At 40.9% G+C, this 15,535-nt stretch overlaps 3 protein-coding genes across 12 annotated transcripts; all 3 read left to right on the plus strand.

Annotated features, from left to right (window-relative positions):
• The first annotated feature begins 2,151 nt into the window (after positions 1 to 2,151).
• On the plus strand, positions 2,152 to 4,044 carry LOC124195592 (neuroglobin-like). Its single transcript, XM_046590074.1, has 5 exons — positions 2,152 to 2,481; positions 2,661 to 2,864; positions 3,043 to 3,133; positions 3,208 to 3,342; positions 3,439 to 4,044. Exons 2-5 carry the CDS (start codon positions 2,668 to 2,670, stop codon positions 3,604 to 3,606), a joined length of 591 nt encoding a protein of 196 aa, XP_046446030.1. The 5' UTR covers positions 2,152 to 2,481; positions 2,661 to 2,667; the 3' UTR covers positions 3,607 to 4,044.
• Positions 4,045 to 6,638: 2,594 nt separating this feature from the next.
• On the plus strand, positions 6,639 to 13,609 carry LOC124195525 (period circadian protein-like). Of its 10 annotated transcripts, none has more exons than XM_046589970.1 (15): positions 6,718 to 7,139; positions 7,568 to 7,896; positions 8,499 to 8,856; positions 8,924 to 9,372; positions 9,442 to 9,575; positions 9,646 to 9,868; positions 9,936 to 10,253; positions 10,326 to 10,790; positions 10,858 to 11,244; positions 11,318 to 11,621; positions 11,703 to 11,908; positions 11,981 to 12,083; positions 12,159 to 12,489; positions 12,567 to 12,728; positions 12,801 to 13,609. In XM_046589970.1, exons 3-15 carry the CDS (start codon positions 8,543 to 8,545, stop codon positions 13,257 to 13,259), a joined length of 3,855 nt encoding a protein of 1,284 aa, XP_046445926.1. In that variant the 5' UTR covers positions 6,718 to 7,139; positions 7,568 to 7,896; positions 8,499 to 8,542; the 3' UTR covers positions 13,260 to 13,609. The 10 variants fall into 10 exon arrangements, with proteins under 10 accessions (XP_046445925.1, XP_046445926.1, XP_046445918.1 ...); XM_046589971.1 differs by having other exon boundaries at positions 6,747 to 7,139; positions 7,744 to 7,896; XM_046589965.1 differs by having other exon boundaries at positions 6,750 to 7,139; positions 7,230 to 7,896; positions 11,318 to 11,630.
• Positions 13,610 to 13,746: 137 nt separating this feature from the next.
• LOC124195527 (serine hydrolase-like protein) lies at positions 13,747 to 15,379 on the plus strand. Its single transcript, XM_046589973.1, has 3 exons — positions 13,747 to 14,149; positions 14,264 to 14,445; positions 14,514 to 15,379. Exons 1-3 carry the CDS (start codon positions 13,966 to 13,968, stop codon positions 15,159 to 15,161), a joined length of 1,014 nt encoding a protein of 337 aa, XP_046445929.1. The 5' UTR covers positions 13,747 to 13,965; the 3' UTR covers positions 15,162 to 15,379.
• Positions 15,380 to 15,535: the final 156 nt, after the last annotated feature.

Below are 15,535 nucleotides of genomic sequence, written 5' to 3' on the forward strand. Positions count from 1 at the left end.
CAAATTTGGTTTCACCGGCTTTTGAGTCCGACGGATATGCGTAGGCTACGAAAGATTCTTGGATCTCATTTTCGTTTTGCTTTTTATTAGGACGTTAACTCAATTTCTTGGAAGAGGACTGAGTTACGTGACCGTACCAAAAGTGGCGGTTCTATATCAGAATGGTATGTACATTGCCCTTTTTAAGTGTGAACTGTGTGACGCATCAGCGTCATCGTACCAGGCGACTCAACTGTTTCACTCACGTAGACCAACACCCGTTTTGTGTCAACACTATTCCCTACTTATTGACATAATGTTAATACATCAGATAACATTCGGACAACCTGTGCAAGTGAGCCTCTGTTCTGATGCATCGAAAGTACACACACAAACGCTTCTATACCCTTATGTACAGGTGGATCTCAAAGGGATGCCCGTATGTTTGGACAGACTTAATCAAATAAGACCTTTGACTTGACACGTCGCTCAAATGACATGAGACATTCACAGACTGCTATTACGTAGTAGTACGTCCCATATAGTCGCCTTCGATTTCCTGGCAGGGCATCCAAGTCCTTGGATCTCCATTTGGTTATCGCGTTTTACATATGCATGGACGTATAGAATAGCTGCCATATGGGTTATTAACACGTACTGGATGGTCTACAGGGATCGGCTTTCCATTGTGGGACCTTCATCCTCCGCGTCCATTGTTCACGGACGTTAGATTAATTATGCAATATCCAATTTCGTCGTCCAAGATGCTGGTAGCCCGTCTCAAGAAGGTCCGCAAAATCCCGTTTTGTCTTGGCGCACAAAACTCGACTACATACAGCACACACACACAAGTTGCGTCGTCGAGACTGTCATCGATTGAAAGGCAGACTCTGGTAAGAAGATGCGGCGACGATAAGAAACGGTCGTCGCTATTGATTATTGGACTTTTGGCAGAGAGAGAGAGAGAGTTGGAAACTGCTCACGCGATTGCCGATCAAGCGGAATACGTACCCTTCTCAAAGCCCTGTGTGTAGTTTGGGACGTTTAATTATCCACAATAAAAGAAATAGTAAAAAGGGGAAATCAAATGAGGGATTTCAAGCCATACTACGGCTGATGAAGGACAAATAGTTGTTGGAGAGATAAAGAAAAAGAGAACTATACACATGACCCGTCGTCCCCAGTGGCAAATGTTAATCGCTAATTCAGCCTTTTAGATTGCCAGACTCAAAACTTTGCATTTCTTATCGTTCGAATAATGGCGGGAACCCCCTGGCTGTTGTACAGCAGGGGGGTTATTGATTATCAAGTTTTCGAACGGTAGACGCTCATCGACGCACTAATACGGAAACGTCGAACGGAACACAAACTTTAATTAATAATGGTAGAAATGAAAAGAGAACAATTTAAAAGAAAGAAAAGGATGATAAATAGCTGCCGGCAGTCAGAAGAACTCGAATAATACAACTGCGCAATAGTTCAAGTTTATTCTTACATTTATGCTATTAAATTTCGATTTGGTCGTTGCATCATATCTTTTGTGTATTTACCGGAGAACTTCTTATTTTCCTTTTTGTAGCCCGGAGGATTTAATCGGATTCACTTTCCTCTCTTTAAACACGTTGTATTAACATGTGGCCAACAAGAGAGGATGGAGTACATACGAGAAATCCCTTCTTCTTTCTCGATTATTATAATGCAATCACTTTCTATAGTGATTTCACGCATGCAGAGAAATTCCTTTATACGAAAACCTATACTATACATCATATCGTTGTACAGGCATATCCGAGTACACCATTATAAACGACCTTGTCACATTTAAATGCATTGAATAAACGAGCAACCGCGTCCGACAACGACACCACTCTCGTTAATAATATCAATGCGCAACTCTCTATTTGGTTTTTGGTTTGAAATTTCTCTTTATTTTCCGCTCTATTCTTTCAAACGCGGAATGAGTTGAACGAGAAGAATTGTTGCAGGAAGTATATAGCGGAATAAAGACTACTGTGCACGCCTATATTTTTCCCGTCGTCTATATAGTATAAACATGAAGAGAAAAAAAAGGTTTTGAAGAGCGACACGACGAAACTATTAAAGAAAAGGGGCTGAAATAAAAAGAAAGAGAAGAAAGCCCATATCTTGTATGTAGTAGAGTGAGAGCGAGCAAGCTATAGACGGCGGCCGGGGAAAGATAAGAGAACTAGGGAAGGAAATAATGGACGTGCGCTTCGGGACTAAAGATTGAGATCGGGAGTGCCTTGGCAGTACCCGAGTTCTCTTCGCGCGTGTCGGTGCGTTTCCTACCCGCTTCCATCGCCCGTTGCCACGCCACACACACACACACACACACACATCGGCATTTGAATTCCTTTTCAGGTGTTTGCTACTGGATTTATCGATTCTCGCTCATTCGACGAAATCGACTGCATCGATCAAAACGACAGTTTGAAATTTAAGCGTTTGCCAATATTTTCTTATCGCGTTCAACGATATCAGGTAACATTATTTATCGTCTAATGTTTACACTTTTGTCGTCTTCCGTCTCTCACATCACGATTATTTCAGTTCTCACGGCGTTTATTTTTACAGCTGCTGCTGTGTATATAAACCAATGTTGAAGTAATGGAATTGATTGATGGAATTTAATTCTTCTTTTTTGGGCGTATGAACGCAAGAATCACGATGTCGCACACCTCGCCTAATGGCAGCCAACTGCTGGAGGATTTGCAAAAAGAGCAGCCAGAGACAATAGCGTCCAGTGATGATAATCCGATCGATCCGGTGACTGGTCTCAGCCAGCGGGAAAGGGATTACATACAACAAAGTTGGCATCACGTCCGTCAAGACCTCAAAGCTGCGGGGCTGGGCTTCTTTCAAGCGTATGGCACTCGATCTTCTCATCATCTTTTTTTTCTTTTATTTTCTTCATCTTCTCCTTCATATATTTCAATCATTTCCGGCCGTGCCAGCGGCGCGTTAATAACTGCCGGATATCCTCTTGAACGATCGCGCGGCAAAAAAAGATTTTTTGAAATTGTTTTTCTTTTAATTTCGCAGGTTTTTCAAGGCTCATCCGGACTATCAGCTAAAGTTTAAAAAGTTCGCCGACGTTCCAGCTGACCAACTGGCCGATAACAAATCGTTCCTGGTATCAAATTTCGAAAAAAAAAAGTGTTTGTACATACTTAAATAGCTGGAAACTAAAATGCGAATATTGCACAGGTGCATGCCATGAGTGTTATGAACGCCGTCACAATGGTCGTCGATTCTCTTGATGATATTCCGAAATTGGTGAACGAATTGAAAAACCTTGGCAAGAACCACGGGCGTCACAATATCAAGACCGAAAACTTTCGGGTACGTACATAGCCTTTCCTATCGTTTAATCAAACAAACACCAGCACCGCCATTCCTGGTTGATTAATTCAAAACCCGTGTTGAATATTGCGACAGAATTTGACCGTGGTGCTAGTGGCCTTCCTCGAGAGCGCCCTGGGCCCCCAACTCTTTCCCGAGGATGTCAAGCAAAGCTGGATAAAAGCGCTGGATGTTGTTGTCAGCGTCGTTGCCACAGGTTTACCGCAACCCTCACCCGATGATGACGCAGGATCGGCCATGTGAAAGTAAACAATAACAACGGAAACTTGCTGCTTTTGTTTTTGTTTAAATTTAGCTTGTTTGGTCATATCGAAAAGGTATACATCCTATAATTCTCTTCCCTCAAGTATTATTTGTAATATCATCATTCCTCCTGAATAGACCTACAGTATCTCTGTCTTTTTCTTGATGGAGGCCAATTGTTCGTGAAAAGTATTGATTGATAATACTTGTGCAACATTTTCTATACAAACAGCATATTTAATAAGAAACTGTTTTATTATACTCTCTCCCATATCTTTCATCTTCTCACACTGTTCAATTGTTTTGGTGTTGGCCGTTTGCAGCTTCAATCGTCTCGTTTGAACGTTCACCTCATTATCTGTACACTTTCTTCATTTTTATTAGACTATACTTTAATCGAAAGTCGAATACATATTCGTACATAAGCGTTTTTTTTTCCATATTTCATTATCTAATAAATTGACTGGGTTTGACGATTTGCTTCCTCAACACGTGCACAGGTTATTCAAATTAAAAATCACGCGTGATTTCGGGCTACTTTTGTGGTTTCAGCGTATGGTGAGGGGGATTTTAAATTTGGAATGAACAAAAAACAAAAAGACAAACATTACACGAGATATCATTAGACTGTTTATTTCTTTTAATTATGGGAGCTTGAAACAAACAAAAACAAATTGACGTCATCTTGTTGCGCTTATTTCAATTTCGGGCGAGTATAGTAGCTGCCTGTGCATTTTGAGCTAGTTGTTAGGCTTGAAAAAGTTGCACACCACCGCGAGATTCAACGGCGGATAGGATCAATACTTGGGGGAGATCGTCAAAGTTTTAGTTTGAATAATACAATAAAGAAATGACGCATGTTTATCGTGAAAGGCGGAGAAGAAGAAGAAATAACGCCGCGCACAAACAATAATTAATGTAATACCGTCTCAACCGGCTGCTGCCATGTAAAAAGTTATGGCTTATAGGAAAGTTTGACTTTATACAACAACCTAAGAACTTTTACGCCCAATTTCGATTGTGAAAGGTATAACGAACTTTTGCGAGGGTGCGCCCTTTTTGTTATTTTCCAATTTGTTGCGTCACACAATAATTTGGAACAGAGTCAACAATGACCTTTTTCTCACGAACGGCCTATAATCGTGTTTCAAAAAAAAAGGATTTGCGTCGTTATTTCTTTGATCACAACGATTTGGCTCTGTTAGAGTGAGAAAAAAAGAGGACGAAACCACTTGAGTTGATGCCATTTTCTTTGTTTCGTGAAACGAGATGATGGAATTTCCGGCAGCTGATTATACCGAGGCAAAACAAAGGGGGGTGTGACGATGACGACCGTATAGCGTGTGCTTTATAGTTCCTATCTAATCAAACAGACGGCACTTGATGAAGAAAGATCAAGGCCTCAACTCAAAGTGAAACCGGACATGAAAAATCGTGTTTCGTTTGCCCATCACAAAATGCCAAGTGACGTCTAGGAAAACTAATTTCTTTTTAATATTCGAAATGACGGAAATGGGATTTCCGCATTGAAAGCGCCTGCAGTTCTTGGACGAACTCTCAAAGAGGAAAGCAATTAAGAGGGATAAAGCACTATTGATCACGCTTGAACGACAAATAAATCCTAGAGATTTCATGATGTACAAACACACTGGATTCAAGCAACATTCCCATCCATCACTAGTCGCCGTGAAACTCTCAGAGAAGCGGAAAAAAAAGTTTGAAAATTTGCATTTTCACTAAATAAATCAGTCCCGAATCATTTGAAATAATTCATCACGATTCAAAGGACAAGATTAATGACACGGGTTTCCATCATTAAATTTTTAATTAATGGTGTATATTGCTTACCGGCTCCTGTCACCCAATTTCCGAAAAAGGAATCATTAATAGATCAGTTTTCACGTATGTACATATGGCGAAACAACGAAGGTGAGTGCATAATTGCCTACAACTATGCACAGCTAAGTTTTGTAGGAAGGCTGTATAACTTTATCGAACCGATCTTGTTCGGGTTTCACGTTGAGGAACACATTGCAAGACAACGTGACCGAACGTGACAAAGGACCTTCGCCAACTTTAGCAGTGTTAACCAAACAGCACGTGTTTTGAGAGTTGCATGCATTTTGATTGCAACACAAAACCACAAAACTCTCTAGCTGGATAGTTCATGCTGTAATTACCTGCTGCTCTTAATCAGCGTGATAAAACTGAGATTATACATTTAAAGATAATTCTAAAGAGATTATATAATTAAATATTTACAGACAGATAGCAGTTCAGCTTCAAAACGTCATTTGAATTTCATTACCCTTGACTTGGAAGCGCTTTCATTCCATTTGTTGGATTCCTATAAACCGACTCCAAAGAAGGTTTTACCACCTCGTTGTCTAGCCGAGTAAGGACACATTTTTAAAAGATGGCCTCGATGATACGAGAGTTTCTCTAACACAACAAAATGGCCACACAATTTTACTTTTTATTTAATTTTACATAATATACTTGTTAATTTGCATTTAGTTGAACACAAGACAATTTATTTAAGGAAGTTCGTGTAATATGTAATGGTTCAGCAGTCTCATACGTTTAGTCCGGAGACATGAGGAAAAAGAGAAAACATTTTTATTATAACAAAAATCTTGTTAGTCAGAGTTGCCTCACGTGGCGACTTGGCTAGTTACCCACAAAGTCGTCTGATGTCTGCCTGTCAAATTCAAAATTGAATTCCGTACAGACAGCGAAGCCTTTTCTAGCTTGCATTCAAAATCCTTAGTTTTAAACCGATTAAAAAAAAATTACGATCAAAATTATTATCGATCTCAATATCAAACAGATCACAGATGTCTTCATTTTTAAAAGAAAAGATAAAAGTGTTTATTGGTTTACGAAGGCAACCGACAATTTCACAATAAAGCCTGCAGGGTAAAAAACTAAAATTAAAATGCCAAAAAAATAAATAATACCGGTACGTGTGGAAAGACTCCAGAGCCAAAAACACACACACGTACCGTGCATGTTAGCTGTTACAGCACACGTCGCCCGCCCATCCTTCTAGAAGTTCACGTGTTTGTTAACGTGAGCCGCGGAGCCCTCTAGTGCCAACAGGCGAGAGAAAGCCAAAGTACCGGCTTCAACAACACACAACACAGCTAGCCGCCCTGTGTGTATATACTGCTAGTGCGCGTGTGTTACAACAATCCCCGAACGGAAGAAAAGGGGCAGAGCTTCGACGTGAAAAAAGGGAGAGAGGGCCACGTGAGATGGTCCCTTGCAACGTGATCTCGGCTACGACGTTATTCGCCCATGGCCCAAACGCCAGCTCTCGTTCCATTTCAGTCGTACTTCGTGTGTTGACCTGTGTGTGTGTTGGCCGTTGATTTAATTCATGAGAAACAAAAGAGACTTTTGGGGCGATCAGCTAGACTAAAAACCACGTCCTTCAAACTTTGCTGTTATTCCACACTTCATTGATGAAATTTCAGTTGTTGTGAAATTCAGGTTGAAATCCATGTGAAAGTTATTTTTCAACTTTATCGGTGAGTTTTTGTGACTTTCAGTTGACTCTTCACCGTGTACATGTATTGATTTGTTGTTTGTGGTCTCTGTTCTTTGACGTTTGTCAACAGTCGCCATCTCGAACTAGATAGTCCACCATTTAAGAAACCACCCACCATCCAGATTCCCTTTAACATTTCATCCCAAACTAACAAAACAGATTTGCATTGATACAATAAATTGGCAACGAAATCAAACCAATGAATTGTCCACATTTTTGTCATCACAGTAAAAACACACTTGTTATTGTTATGATGAAATTAGGGTTTTAAAAATATTGTTTTAAGTATTGAAATGTTCTGAACTGTTCTGATCTGACAGCAAAAGACCGTGAGCCATTTTTATGTTGCAATCATTCAACCCAACCAGTAACACAAGTTTTGAGTTTTGTTTCTTGTTACCATTCAAGGCAAGGTAAAATCTTACGTGGTTTATATAATGGCGTCATCATTTCAGCAGCGTCACGTAAACCCACGCTGCTCACTACCTTCATTTGTATTCCATCCGTTAAATTATAAAATGACGTATCCCCGTTACTTCCATTTTTCATCTTCTCCCAAGCTTTGTCTTTTACTTTTTGTCAAGTTTTTCCCAGGTCTAAAATTATTTAAATATTTGGAGATTATACATCGGTCTGGTCTGCCTGTCAAGAAATCGAAAAATAATCTGTAGTTCGTGCAAGCAAAAGCGCACCATCAGTTTGTGCTTTTAGTTAGCCTTGATCTGGGAGTATAGCAGGTAAGAAAATGGTGACCATGGTTCCCGTTTTTTTTAAAACCTTTCACAGGTGACTCTATCGGTACAAATTTTGGTTTGCCTTTATATATTTTACTATTTTTCACATTTTGAAATCCAATATATCGATAGTCGATAAAGGAATGCATTGGGTGATATTATTTAATCAGTTTCTCCAGTTTCTGTTCAGGTGTATTCTCTAATGTGACAGCAAACATACTTTTTATAGAAAACATATAAAGGCAAACGAACATTCTCTTTTATAGACTAAAAATAAGACGATTCTATTATGATACCCATATTTCCTCAATTTTTAATCGGAATACTGTGATGTCGATTTCATGGTTCGATTCCTTTCTTGAAACTTGAAAGGTCTCCAATAAAAATAACGTCCCAGATCTCCGCCCACTCAACGTGTTCTATCTTTAGTTTTTGTTTTCCCCGAGAACCTACGTAATTACCGGACGTGCGTAATTACTTGTGAATGACTCGGTGACATTTTGAGAAATTAATCAAACAATTGCACCTTTGTTCCTTCAAACAAACAAAAATGAGCCAAAACTTTTATTTTACCCCTCTGTTTTCTTTCATGTGTGTCTTTACAGAGTCTTTCTACTGAAAGAGCACCGACAGCTGTCGCCTGTCAAACATGTCAGAGAATGATGGCAGCAGCAAATCATCTTCAGGACCGTCGAGCGGTTCTTCGCGAATGGATTCAGCCGGCTCGGCAGCGGGCTCATCGGCTGGCAATTCGCACTCGATTGGAGCCCCTTCTTCCCACGCCGAATCTGATTCTTTCCAACATTCGCACATGTCGTTAAAAGGGACTTCAAATTGCAACATATCGGCTACTTCCGATTCGGCCTACGGAGGCTCCATATCAAACAGCCAGTCGCAGAGAAGTGGTAGTGGAAGTGGCAGCCGTAGCAGCAAGTCCCAGATCAGCTCCAATTCGTCCAACAAGTAACTAGTTACAAACATTTCTAAGGTATACATCAAATAATCACAATCTTGTTTTGTTATTTTGTAGTGCCGGAGCCCAGCAACCACCAAAGTTACGTAAGGAGAAGGATCCTAAGAAACGCAAATCAAAACAGGCGTCCATACCTCCAGTGCAATCTCCTGGGCTTACGGTCGACCGACCTGCTTCAGCTGGATCCAATAAAGCCGCCGCCTCGGCAGCCGCTGTTATCTCAGCCACGTCTTTGGCTATGGCCAATGTTTTTACGGTCGAGGGGGGAGACTTAGTAACGACGAGTGGACCTAGTCCATCCGATTCTACAGGATTCTCAAGTGGCACTGGGGCGTCTATTGGCGGCAGTACCGGAATTGCATCGGCGACTAATCGTAATACACGAATAAAGATAGCCAGATCGACTATTGGAATTCGTGGCTTTACTGAATCAAGAGCCGTTCAAGCCGCAGCTTTGTCCAGGGCGTTGGATTGTCTCAAAGGCACTGGATTGGGTCCAAGTAAAGGTGAGTTCTTTGTTCTTTTTGGAAATATAAAAAAATGCAAATTGTGCTAATTTCTTTATTTGAAAACAGAATCAATCAGTTCATCAAAGTGTGGAAAAGAGGATGCCACCACATCGTCGTGGAGATCCATTATTGATCCACTGGAATCGAGTTTGAAAAAAACTTTTGCTCATTTGGAGGAAGTGCCAACTGTCAAATCAAAGGTAAGAATAAGATATTTAAGTTGGCATTGATAAAAATATTCAAATTTGATTTTTTCTTTTGTTTTTCTAGGAAGCTTTTATCGCGGCTATTAGTTTACAGGATGGGATCGTAGTGTACGTCACACCTTCCCTAACCGAAAAACTTGGTTATCCCGTTGAGATGTGGTGCGGTCGTTCCCTGCTGGATTTTATCCATCCTAAAGATCGACTCGCTTTCACTAACCAAATCACTTCAAAATTGTTGGCCAGTTTGGACAAGGACGATTCTTCATCGGGTTATTCGTTTAGTTCAGGTAATAAAAGAGATAACAGTCCATTAAGTAACATAATATGTAATCTTGGGGATTTTCTATTCAACAGACGAGGGATTATTCCCACGCGGTAGCATGATTGGCAGCTCATCCTCACCACCAAACATGCTCTGCTGTCGACTTCGAATGTACCGCGGTTTACGCACATCTGGCTTCGGTATCGTGGACAAAAAGACTTCCTACTTGCCTTTTAAGATCATTTTGAACTTGGAGAAGATCACACTACCTCGTGAATCTCCTGAAAGCCAAAACGAAAAGGAAACGGTTGCAGACGGCTCAGTACCCAAGAATCCCGAAGAAGACGATTCCGATTCGGCCGAGTACTACTTGTTGGCTTACGCAGTACCAATTTCAACAGCTTACAAAAGTATGTTTTTAATGATGCCCCGAAAATCTTGAAAAGTTTTTAACGATCTATTGATTTTTCTTTATCGCCAAGATCCAGATGAAAAGAACTCGACGGGAGAATTCGGCTTGCGTCATTCCGCCAACTGTTTATTCAGCGAAGTGGACATGAGCTCCGTGCCCTATTTGGGACATCTTCCGCAAGATCTTTTAGGCACTTCAGCACTGGATTTTTACCACCCAAACGATCTGCCCGAGTTGAAAAAGATTTACGATTCCGTGATTGGTCGCCAAGGGAAATCGCTCCGCTCTAAACCATACAACTTTCGAGCATTTAATGGGTGTTATGTCCTCCTACAAACGGATTGGACTTGTTTCGTTAATCCATGGACCAAAAAGCTCGAGTTTGTAGCCGGACACCATCGAGTACTTAAAGGACCGTCTAATCCTGACGTGTTTGCTAACCCTCCGGAAGGAACAGTTCCTTTCGTCGATTTGGATCCCACAGCAGCCGAAAACACTAAAAAGCTGCACGCTGAAATATGCACCATTCTAACTGGTAATTTGATTTATGAAATACAGAAAAAATAGTAATTGATCTTTTTTGTGATGCTTTTTTGAATCAGGTTCAGCCAAACCTCCCCATCAGGCACGTACTTCACACAACAGGGTGGATACGGCGTTACTGGAGACGGCAACCCGCCGCCGGAAGAACTTAGCAACGCTGATGGGTTCCTTGATAGACGAAGTGGCCAAAGCAAGGGGGAGTAATTCCTGCGGCAATTCGTGTTCAAGCAGTACCTACGCACGTTGCAAACCGCAGTTACACAGCCCAGCTGAAGAGGGCTCATTACTAGGCGACGCTTCGGTAGTGATGGGTGATATATCAACTCATGGAGGTTCAGCATTTGATTCCAACAGCGCAGATACTCCACTCTCTTATTCTCTGCTAAACTACAATCAAAATTTAGAGCGGTACTTTCAAAGCCAGCCTAAAATGATGCCTTCAGATGGTATGAAGAAGCTTTTTTAATAATCCCGTGATTGAGACCTTGTTGTTAAATTTTTCTTTCTTCTTGGTTTTAGGATCAGGGGAAAGCATTGGTTCGGGGTCAGGTGATTCCAAGCCAGGTAAAAATCAAACTCCAAATATGAGCTCAGAGGAGGAAGGTGGTTGTCTTGGTACCGACGACACTTTCTCTGGAACGTTGCCTAGCACTGACAGCCAAAAGCTGAGCAGTTCGAATAGCAACAGCATTAGTAACAGTCGCAGCACCGACAGTCAAAATGGCATGCCATATGAAGCTGGATTCAAGGGATTGCCATTAACTAAAGAAGCAATGGCCAGGCACAATGAAGAAATGGAAAAAGAGTTTATGCAACAGCACAGGTATAAAACGTAATGACAAAAAAGAAAATAATTGCCTATTTCTAAGCTTTTATTAACATTCTTGGTGCATCGCTTGTTCAGAGATCTACGAAATCGAAGCACACCAGGCCACAGATGTGGACCACCTCACTGTCGGAAAGATCTACAAGGCGTCAAACGCGGTCAGGCCGCTTCTTGGGAAGAAGGAGGTGCTGGTGGAAGGCACAAGCATCCACACATGGATGCATTTTGCGCGACGCCTCATTGCTATCAGAATCCGTTGACAGGAGCTGCCACCGGCCCATTCAGTCAGTTTCAATTTGTTCCGTTTCCAGTTACATTGATGCTTATTTCCTCTTTTTTTCTGTTAATTCTTTCAGATGACTGGGCTTCACTAACGAGCCCTTCATTGATTCCTTCGAATCTACTTCCTCCGTTTTCCGTGAGTGCGACGATGCCCAATCAACAGTCACCTCTCTTCAGGTTGGTCCTACAAGCCCCTCCCAGTATGTGTTGCACAAGTATTGATTGCCAGGTTTTTATTTTTATGTCTTGTAGCATTCCTATGACAAATCGAGGGGAAGTTACCAATTCGTTGCCAGCATTTTACCTGGCTACTTCCGCTGGAGCAACAAGTTCTGGCATCCGGTCGAATAATGGCATGTCCATGGGACCGTCACCGTACATGGTTCAAAATGAACATCATCATCAATCTCTCGGTCCTGCTTTCTCTCTCCAGCCGTACGCCGCGTATCCCCATGGCGTCATTTATCAACCCGTTATGGTCCCTCCCATGTTGTTTCAACCTGGTTTGGGCATGATGATGTCCCCGTCACCCTCCATGACGCAGCCTCAATCTTCTCGTCACAGACCTTTCCTTCATCAAAATGTAATTTCAATCAGCAATATAACCATAGCAACTGGCCTAGGAAGAAACTAATTAACTTTTTTGTCACCCATTTACAGTATCAAAGCGAGAATCGTCATCGCCAACCCCAACCTTACCGTTTGTCAAGCGGACATGTGGATAATCCTGTTGCTGGCCCAAGCTATCGGGACGATGGGGCTGCCAACGCCAATTCAATTGAGCAGCAGAACTCTTCATACAGACAACAGTTTAGAGAAGCGGTGAGACACACTTGTATAAAGATAGCAAAAAGACTGTTGACTGACTTTTCATTATTTCTTTTCGATCGATAGTCTGCAAGTCGACAACAAGGAACGGAACAGTATGGTTCGAATCAAGCCCAAAATCAAGCTCAGGCTCCGTCGAACCAACAACGACCAACTTGCAAGAGGATTCCTCCTTGGATGGAAGCCGTTTCAGTTTCAAACGAACTCGTTTATCAGTACCAGATTCCTGGACGTAACTCGACGGACGTCCTAGAGGCGGATCGTGAGAGGTTACGGTTACTCCAGCAGCCCGTCATGCTCAACCACCAGCTTATGCAACTTTACACAGAAATGGAAGCAGAACAGCGAAACGGCATCGACTTGGCACTCGACGATAGTGAAAACAGTATCTCGTCGAGAGATACGGATGAGACGAATCACAGGAGAAGAGAGTTACGTCGACGAAGTAACGATTTTAGACGGACGATGCTTTATGAAGAAAATGCACCTTTCCCTCACCCCGAATCATCATCCACAGATGGATGACGAGATCCGATGGACAATTGTGAATGTTACTTGTTTTTATTTGCTAATTTCTCGCGAACTTATTTTGATTAATTAGAAAGCGTCGCAGATCGAAAGTTCCTTATATATAATTCGATTTAATATTTTTACAACAAAAAAGCCAAAATTATTTTATTGGCATTGGCTGTAACGCATCAAATCGTATCTACACACAATCATGTTAAAAAAAAACAGAACTTTTCGATTTGTTCTTTCTAGTCTCTGTATAATGTACTGTGGTAATGGATTCAATACAGAGAATTCACGCGTGTGTTACATAACAGCTTAAAAATGGTGAAAATGTTTATTGAATAATAAAATGGTTAAATTTTGCTTCGACGTTTTATTTGTTTTGTAAACTAAAGTTCGTCATTCTCCAATATCAATGTTGATCAGCTGATTCTCCAAGCGAATGTTTAATCAATTTCCGCTCCTAGCTACAAAAATAACCTAAAAGAAACTTTAGACTGCCCGAGGCAGATAACCGGAAAGTACCGAAAACAAGTCCCTAGCTAAAGTAAAGTCAGTTAAGCTTTCATAGACTGCCAAGAAGGGGGTGTTGATTTGTTGTTCCTGGTTATAATTTCCTATTAATGTTCGTGTCAGAAAAAAAAGAAATTCGTTTAATTTCTTGTGGTCTAGAAAAGGCAATTTAAAAAGAATTCGAGTTAACTGAAGGAATAAAAAAATGACAGATGACTCGGCAGAACTAGAAAGACAGAAATTGTTGTACCGATTGCAGCATATCATTCCGCGCAGCTTATCCACGTCGAGTTTTTATAATAACAAACTTCAAATTCCTTCGTCTAATAAGACGTCTGCTGATGGCCCTCAAGATGTTGAATTTCAAATGACTTGGGGGAAAGTGGCAGGTAGCAACAGGTTTAAAGTTTGTATTGTATGCCTAGCTAGAACTTGTATCAAGTTTTCAAAGTAAATCTGTCAGATACCAATATTTAAAAAACTAATTGTATTTTTCAATGCAGCCAGAATATGGGGCCCACCTGATGGACGTCCAGTGTTCGCTATCCACGGATGGTTGGATAACGCTGGTACGTTTGATACCTTGATACCTTTATTGCCCAAAGACTTGCGTATAGTTGCTGTCGAAATGCCCGGTCACGGTCTAAGTGATCCCTTCCCTCCCGATGCCGCCTACAATTTCATGGTACAAAATCAAATTTGAAAAGTAATCATTTTTCATATGATTTTCAAAATATTAAAATATTCTTACAGGACTGTCTAGTCGCTATCGAGCGGTTTGCCAAGTACTTTAAATGGGAAAAATTTTCGTTTATTTGCCATAGTCTAGGAGCTACTATGTCTATGATGTATGCCGGAATTTACCCTGATAAAGTTGACAAACTCGTCCAACTCGACATCGTGCGAGTGGAAACTACCAAACCGGAATCGATTGATTACAGATTACGAAAAACGGTTGGGAAATTGCTCAAGTACGAGGCTGAAATCATTGCTGGGCCGGAGAAACCTTTCAGTTACGAAGAAGCCATCGAGAAATGTATCGGCGGAACATTTGGATCGCTCGATAAAAAAGCCTGTGATATTCTATTCAAACGTGGATTGAAAAAAGTTGAAGGAGGATACGTTTTCCGTCGCGATCGACGTCTGCTAGCCGCCCCACTATCATTTGCTCCGAAAGAGGATCAACTCATTCTTGCACGCAAAGTCACGGCCGATGTCCTAATTATCAAATGTAGTGATGGACCTGATTTTGAAACTGCGGAAAATTCATTGGAACACGTTGAAGCACTCAAGACCAATGCGAAACGTGTTCAATATGTCATAGTGGAAGGCAAGCATCACACTCATCTGACAAATCCTGAGCTTGTCGCTCCAATCATCACCGAGTTTTTCAACACCTAAAGAGTGAATTCAACAACGGTCAGTTTTCCCTGTTACGACCATTTTTACTTATCTTTCTTTAATGCACATATTTCACGTTAACATAAATTGTTTTTGTACTAACTTGTAGTACGTTTTCTGAACAGTAATGTGTTAATATGTCTGTTCGTTTCAGAAACTATAATAATGGGTTTTGTATGTATTATTGGATGACACAAAATAAAATAAAAAATACTTGAGCATGGCGTTTATTATTTTGTGAAAATGATTTATTAATATTTCATAATAGCATAGTCATATCATATTATTAGAACAGTTACTGCAGCAACTTACAACGAGATAAATTTACATGGCTGTATAGATCTTGATTTATATCTTCTATCGACTATCGGACC

Source organism: Daphnia pulex, chromosome 6 (genome assembly GCF_021134715.1).
Source record: "Daphnia pulex isolate KAP4 chromosome 6, ASM2113471v1".
In the NCBI taxonomy this organism is placed as follows: domain Eukaryota; kingdom Metazoa; phylum Arthropoda; class Branchiopoda; order Diplostraca; family Daphniidae; genus Daphnia; species Daphnia pulex.

Bases quoted from the DNA above. Each gene is read 5' to 3' on its own strand.
- LOC124195525 (XM_046589962.1), top strand. From the start codon at position 8,543: ATGTCAGAGAATGATGGCAGCAGCAAATCATCTTCAGGACCGTCGAGC. The intron at 9,869-9,935 runs GTAATAAAAGAG...TCTATTCAACAG, and splicing joins GGGTTATTCGTTTAGTTCAG to ACGAGGGATTATTCCCACGC. The intron at 12,490-12,566 runs GTAATTTCAATC...ACCCATTTACAG, and splicing joins GACCTTTCCTTCATCAAAAT to TATCAAAGCGAGAATCGTCA.
- LOC124195527 (XM_046589973.1), top strand. From the start codon at position 13,966: ATGACAGATGACTCGGCAGAACTAGAAAGACAGAAATTGTTGTACCGA. The intron at 14,150-14,263 runs GTAGCAACAGGT...TTTTCAATGCAG, and splicing joins GACTTGGGGGAAAGTGGCAG to CCAGAATATGGGGCCCACCT. The intron at 14,446-14,513 runs GTACAAAATCAA...ATATTCTTACAG, and splicing joins ATGCCGCCTACAATTTCATG to GACTGTCTAGTCGCTATCGA.
- LOC124195592 (XM_046590074.1), top strand. From the start codon at position 2,668: ATGTCGCACACCTCGCCTAATGGCAGCCAACTGCTGGAGGATTTGCAA. The intron at 2,865-3,042 runs GTATGGCACTCG...TTAATTTCGCAG, and splicing joins GGGCTGGGCTTCTTTCAAGC to GTTTTTCAAGGCTCATCCGG. The intron at 3,134-3,207 runs GTATCAAATTTC...AATATTGCACAG, and splicing joins CCGATAACAAATCGTTCCTG to GTGCATGCCATGAGTGTTAT.